The sequence below is a fragment of the Brachionichthys hirsutus genome, chromosome 20 (assembly GCF_040956055.1).
Source record: "Brachionichthys hirsutus isolate HB-005 chromosome 20, CSIRO-AGI_Bhir_v1, whole genome shotgun sequence".
Lineage (NCBI taxonomy): Eukaryota > Metazoa > Chordata > Actinopteri > Lophiiformes > Brachionichthyidae > Brachionichthys > Brachionichthys hirsutus.
The window spans coordinates 10,589,934-10,596,732 of NC_090916.1; the positions used below are offsets into that span (position 1 = coordinate 10,589,934).

A 6,799-nucleotide genomic window follows, 5' to 3' on the forward strand; every position below is an offset into this window, starting at 1 on the left:
CTCAGATTAACATGCGCAGTGTCGCAGCGTAACGCGCAGATTAACATGCAGTGTCGCCGCGTAACGTTCAGATTAACATGCGCAGTGTCGCAGGGTAACGCTCAGATTAACATGCGCAGTGTCGCAGCGTAACACGCAGATTAACATGCAGTGTCGCAGGGTAACGCTCAGATTAACATGCAAAGTGTCGCAGGGTAACGCTCAGATTAACATGCGCAGTGTCGCAGGGTAACGCTCAGATTAACATGCGCAGTGTCGCAGCGTAACGCTCAGATTAACATGCGCAGTGTCGCAGGGTAACGCTCAGATTAACATGCGCAGTGTCGCAGCGTAACGCTCAGATTAACATGCAAAGTGTCGCAGGGTAACGCTCAGATTAACATGCGCAGTGTTGCAGCGTAACGCTCAGATTAACATGCAGTGTCGCAGCGTAATGCTCAGATTAACATGCAGTGTCGCAGCGTAACGCTCAGATTAACATGCAGTGTCGCAGCGTAACGCTCAGATTAACATGCGCAGTGTCGCAGGGTAACGCTCAGATTAACATGCGCAGTGTCGCAGCGTAACGCTCAGATTAACATGCAAAGTGTCGCAGGGTAACGCTCAGATTAACATGCGCAGTGTTGCAGCGTAACGCTCAGATTAACATGCAGTGTCGCAGCGTAACGCTCAGATTAACATGCAGTGTCGCAGCGTAACGCTCAGATTAACATGCAGTGTCGCAGCGTAACGCTCAGATTAACATGCGCAGCGTCGCAGGGTAACGCTCAGATTAACATGCAGTGTCGCAGCGTAACGCTCAGATTAACATGCAGTGTCGCAGCGTAACGTGCAGATTAACATCCGCAGTGTCGCAGGGTAAAGTTCAGATTAACATGCGCAGTGTCGCAGGGTAACGCTCAGATTAACATCCGCAGTGTCGCAGCGTAACGCGCAGATTAACATGCGCAGTGTCGCAGCGTAACGTGCAGATTAACATCCGCAGTGTCGCAGGGTAACGTTCAGATTAACATGCGCAGTGTCGCAGCGTAACGCGCAGATTAACATGCGCAGTGTTGCAGCGTAACGCGCAGATTAACATGCGCAGTGTTGCAGCGTAACGCTCAGATTAACATGCGCAGTGTCGCAGCGTAACGCTCAGATTAACATGCAGTGTCGCAGCGTAACGCTCAGATTAACATGCGCAGTGTCGCAGCGTAACGCGCAGATTAACATGCGCAGTGTTGCAGCGTAACGCGCAGATTAACATGCGCAGTGTTGCAGCGTAACGCGCATCAGTCTCAACTAAACTCTGACAAACACGTAAATCAATAGAAGCCTCGTTAACCTCCTGAGAATAAAATAGCTTTATTAAAAACATATTCCCCTGGCCTTAATCCGCAACAACAGTGACCGCTAGATGGGAGCATTGTATTCTAAAATAAACTAAATCTACGAGGAAGTAGTAAAGAGAATGTCGTTAGTCCACAGGAAAACTATCTGTTCCTGTCCCGGAAACGGTATCAATAAAGTTTAAATGTGAACGATCTATTGCTGCAGCAAATGGCGGCGGATCAGACGGCTCCCGTTTCGTTATCCGCTCGAGTGGTTGGGTATGTTTAACTGATTTAAAGACTGCCTCTTTATTATTGCGTAGCTAGCTACCTGCCGTTCTCACCGGCAGCGTTAGCATAATGCTAATGAGGAAGCAGGTCTGAAGCGAGACGTGGACTCGGTTTATTATTAGCACGGAGCTTTAAGCTATCTGGCTGGGCTAGGCTAACTAGCTTAGCTACGCATACGTGTAGTGACGTCATCTCTCTGCAGATCTTTCGCTTACTTGACTGTGAGAGACAGAATGCCGACCATCCTCACGAAGGTTATAGACACGATACACCGGAACAGGGGCTCGTTCCTGGAGCAACACGGAGAGGTGAGACCCGGAGACCGGAGCGGACTTCTGGATTATGAGTTACGGTACCGGAAGTGCGAGCGTTTCCGCTGCTTTCAGGAGGGCATTGAGGCAGAGAAGAAGACGATAGCTCTGCTGTCCAAGCTGAGGAACGAGATGCAAACCGACAAGCCGGTCCTCGCGGTGACGGACGGGCTGCCCGACGCAGGGACCTGGAACCGGTACCTGCAGGTGCAGCAGCGGCTGCAGGGAGACCGGGAGCCCGTCAGCTGGTTCCGGTCCCCGTGGCTCTACGTGGAGTGCTACATGTACCGCAGGATCCAGGAGGCCCTCTGGCTCAGGTGAGAAGCCTGTTTGCTGTTTAATGACAGAATAAACTACACCAGTGTGCGTATACTGTATAATATACAGTAATATTAATATAATATACAGTCATGTTAGTATAATATACAGTAATGTTAGTATACTATGCAGTAATGTTAGCATACTATGCAGTCGTGTTAGTATACTATGCAGTCGTGTTAGTATACTATGCAGTAATGTTAGCATACTATGCAGTCGTGTTAGCATACTATGCAGTCGTGTTAGTATACTATGCAGTAATGTTAGCATACTATGCAGTCGTGTTAGCATACTATGCAGTCGTGTTAGCATACTATGCAGTCGTGTTAGTATACTATGCAGTCGTGTTAGCATACTATGCAGTCGTGTTAGCATACTATGCAGTCGTGTTAGCGTACTATGCAGTCGTGTTAGCATACTATGCAGTCGTGTTAGCATACTATGCAGTCGTGTTAGCATACTATGCAGTCGTGTTAGTATACTATGCAGTAATGTTAGCATACTATGCAGTCGTGTTAGCATACTATGCAGTCGTGTTAGCATACTATGCAGTCGTGTTAGTATACTATGCAGTCGTGTTGGTATACTATGCAGTCGTGTTAGTATACTATGCAGTCGTGTTAGTATACTATGCAGTCGTGTTAGCATACTATGCAGTCGTGTTAGCATACTATGCAGTCGTGTTAGCATACTATGCAGTCGTGTTAGTATACTATGCAGTCGTGTTAGTATACTATGCAGTCGTGTTAGTATACTATGCAGTCGTGTTAGCATACTATGCAGTCGTGTTAGCGTACTATGCAGTCGTGTTAGCGTACTGTGCAGTCGTGTTGGTATACTATGCAGTCGTGTTAGTATACTATGCAGTCGTGTTAGCATACTATGCAGTCGTGTTAGCATACTATGCAGTCGTGTTAGCGTACTATGCAGTCGTGTTAGCGTACTGTGCAGTCGTGTTGGTATACTATGCAGTCGTGTTAGTATACTATGCAGTCGTGTTAGTATACTATGCAGTCGTGTTAGTATACTATGCAGTCGTGTTAGTATACTATGCAGTCGTGTTAGCATACTATGCAGTCGTGTTAGCATACTATGCAGTCGTGTTAGTATACTATGCAGTCGTGTTAGTATACTATGCAGTCGTGTTAGCGTACTGTGCAGTCGTGTTGGTATACTATGCAGTCGTGTTAGTATACTATGCAGTCGTGTTAGCATACTATGCAGTAATGTTAGCATACTATGCAGTCGTGTTAGTATACTATGCAGTCGTGTTAGTATACTATGCAGTCACGTTAGCATACTATGCAGTCATGTTAGTATACTATGCAGTCACGTTAGCATACTATGCAGTCGTGTTAGTATACTATGCAGTCGTGTTAGTATACTATGCAGTGCAGTCGTGTTAGCATACTATGCAGTCGTGTTAGCATACTATGCAGTCGTGTTAGCATACTATGCAGTCGTGTTAGTATACTATGCAGTCGTGTTGGTATACTATGCAGTAATATGCTGTTGTGTATTCCTACCCCAGCCCTCCCATCAGCGACTACGACGTCTTCAGCGAGGGGAAGACTCTGAACTATCTCCAGTCTCAGCAGGCCGTGATGACTCTGTGTTCATACTCAGAGAGCATCAGAGAGAACATGGCGGGCCTCTCTCACAAGCAGCTGTCTGAGTACTTTACCAGCCTGCTGCAGGTCAGTGCCTGGGGGCGGGGCCTAATGGCCTCTTACACGCTAATCTATCTTAGGAGTTCAAACATAAATGTCCTGCATTGCCCTTTTCTTTCACTCGTAGGTTTCTTTGTGGGGAAACAAGTGTGATCTGTCCGTGTCCTCTGGCCGAGACAACTCTCAGAAGACGAGTCCAGTCGATTCCCTCAGTGGCCTGCAGCCCTTCATCCTGGTGGACGACTCCAAGCTGGTGTGGACAGCTCTCACTGCAGGACAGCCAGCTGGCCGGGTGGACATCGTCCTGGACAACGCTGGCTTCGAGCTCGTCACCGACCTGGTCCTGGCAGACTTCCTGATCTGCTCTGGTCTGGTCCGCGAGGTCCGTTTTCACGGTAAATCCTTCCCGTGGTTTGTCTCCGACGTTACGGCCGGTGATTTCCGGTGGACGATCGGGCAGGCGACGGCAGCCGACCACGAGCACACGTCTCAGAGTGGCCTCCGGTGGCAGAGCTACGTGAGGACGGGGGCGTGGTCCTATCGTGACCACCCTTTCTGGACGCAGCCCCATGCGTTCTGCGACATGGAGGCTGATGCTCCAGACCTGTACACCCAGCTGCAGGCGGCAGACCTCGTGCTGTTCAAAGGTGATCTCAACTACAGGAAGCTGACGGGGGACAGGGACTGGGACCACGCAGCGAGCTTCGCCGCTGCGCTACGGGGGTTTGGGCCCGCTCCCCTTTGTAGCCTGAGAACACTTAAAGCCAACGTACAGGTGGGCCTGCAGCCGGGCCAGGGGGGGGAGCTCACCTGCCAAGATCCCAACTGGATGACGACCGGCATGTATGCCGTCATTCAGTTCTACAGTCCAAGGGCCGAGGACTGAGACCACCACAGGACGTCAGGGGGGACGCGTTGAGGGACGCGAAGCGGGATTTGTGTTTAAGCTAACAGTAACGGTGTCTTTTATTGTGTTGCTTTTCATTATGGGGGTCATGCTAAGCATAACATACGGTTAAACGAGGGACGCTGTCCTGCAGCGTCTGTTTGAGACAGAAATGAGGGACGCTGTCCTGCAGCATCTGTTTGAGACAGAAATGAGGGACGCTGTCCTGCAGCGTCTGTTTGAGACAGAAATGAGGGACGCTGTCCTGCAGCATCTGTGTGAGACAGAAATGAGGGACGCTGTCCTGCAGCATCTGTTAGAGACAGAAATGAGGGACGCTGTCCTGCAGCATCTGTTAGAGACAGAAATGAGGGACGCTGTCCTGCAGCATCTGTTAGAGACAGAAATGAGGGACGCCGTCCTGCAGCATCTGTTTGAGACAGAAATGAGGGACGCTGTCCTGCAGCATCTGTTTGAGACAGAAATGAGGGACGCTGTCCTGCAGCATCTGTTTGAGACAGAAATGAGGGACGCTGTCCTGCAGCATCTGTTAGAGACAGAAATGAGGGACGCTGTCCTGCAGCATCTGTTTGAGACAGAAATGAGGGACGCTGTCCTGCAGCATCTGTTTGAGACAGAAATGAGGGACGCTGTCCTGCAGCATCTGTTTGAGACAGAAATGAGGGACGCTGATATTTCGTATCAGTCTCTGGGAACTGCGTTAACTTGTGCAAACGGGGACCTTTAGCATTTTGTGCTTTACTTTGTTAATGTTTTTAAAGATGGGTGACCGTTACTGGATCATAACTGGGACGGCTTGTTTTGTTTCAAATTTCAACCAAGATGTCTGCGTCTTCATGGACATACGGAGGTTTGTCTGTCCACCATGTTGGCGTTAACATCCGGCTCGATGTTCACACAGGCCTTCGGTTTAATAAAGAAACTCACTGACCTGAGAAAAAGTCATGTAATAAATAATAAAGGTTTTATTTGACAGAATTGTTCTCATGACTTTATTTAAATCAAACGCAGTAATCAGACTCATTATGGTGTCTCTCCACTTCCCGGTCGATCTCCGTTCCGACCCTCACCTGAGGTCACGTCCTTTGGGGAGTGACCCAGAGATCAAGGTCGCGGGTACAAGCGGCTGAAATGAGCTTCCTCCGTGGGGGGGCGGCGGAGACGCTCCTCTTAGGCTGCTCGCGGTTTGAAGATGATTCAAAGCATTTTTATTCTGCCCTTATTGCCGTTATCGCACCGTGTGTGTGTGTGTGTGTGTGTGTGTGTGCGTGCACGTGTAGAGACACTCCCCCTGACGCCCAGCTCTCCTGTCTCCTGCATGAGTTGTTTACCACACACAACTCATGGGCATGTCGGCCAAGCTCCTCCCCCTCTAAGGGAGAGCCCCGCCCCCCCACGGAGGAAGCTCATTTCAGCCGCTTGTACCCGCCACCTCGTTCTTTCTGTCACTCCCCAAAGCTCGTGACCTCAGGTGAGGGTAGGAACGGAGATCGACCGGCAGGTGAGGGTAGGAACGGAGACCGACCGGCAGGTGAGGGTAGGAACGGAGATCGACCGGCAGGTGAGGGTAGGAACGGAGACCGACCGACAGGTGAGGGTAGGAACGGAGACCGACCGGCAGGTGAGGGTAGGAACGGAGACCGACCGGCAGGTGAGGGTAGGAACGGAGACCGACCGGCAGGTGAGGGTAGGAACGGAGATCGACCGGCAGGTGAGGGTAGGAACGGAGATCGACCGGCAGGTGAGGGTAGGAACGGAGACCGACCGGCAGGTGAGGGGAGGAACGGAGACCGACCGGCAGGTGAGGGTAGGAACGGAGACCGACCGGCAGGTGAGGGTAGGAACGGAGATCGACCCCCAGGTGAGGGTAGGAACAGAGACCGACCGGCAGGTGAGGGGAGGAACGGAGACCGACCGGCAGGTGAGGGTAGGAACGGAGACCGACCGGCAGGTGAGGGGAGGAACGGAGACCGACCGGCAGGTGAGGGT

The 6,799-nt window shown here is 50.8% G+C and overlaps 1 protein-coding gene across 1 annotated transcript; it reads left to right on the forward strand.

The window, feature by feature from the left end:
• The first annotated feature begins 1,542 nt into the window (after positions 1–1,542).
• On the forward strand, positions 1,543–5,135 carry armt1 (acidic residue methyltransferase 1). Its single transcript, XM_068753852.1, has 5 exons — positions 1,543–1,592; positions 1,807–1,912; positions 1,991–2,232; positions 3,765–3,930; positions 4,031–5,135. Exons 1-5 carry the CDS (start codon positions 1,543–1,545, stop codon positions 4,787–4,789), a joined length of 1,323 nt encoding a protein of 440 aa, XP_068609953.1. The 3' UTR covers positions 4,790–5,135.
• The last annotated feature ends 1,664 nt before the right edge of the window (positions 5,136–6,799 follow it).

What these genes read in the sequence shown, in the direction of transcription:
- armt1 (XM_068753852.1), top strand. Translation starts at nt 1,543, where the DNA reads ATGGCGGCGGATCAGACGGCTCCCGTTTCGTTATCCGCTCGAGTGGTT. An exon ending in TCCTGGAGCAACACGGAGAG is followed by an intron (nt 1,913 to 1,990) that starts GTGAGACCCGGA and finishes CGCTGCTTTCAG; the next exon opens with GAGGGCATTGAGGCAGAGAA. An exon ending in ACTTTACCAGCCTGCTGCAG is followed by an intron (nt 3,931 to 4,030) that starts GTCAGTGCCTGG and finishes TTTCACTCGTAG; the next exon opens with GTTTCTTTGTGGGGAAACAA.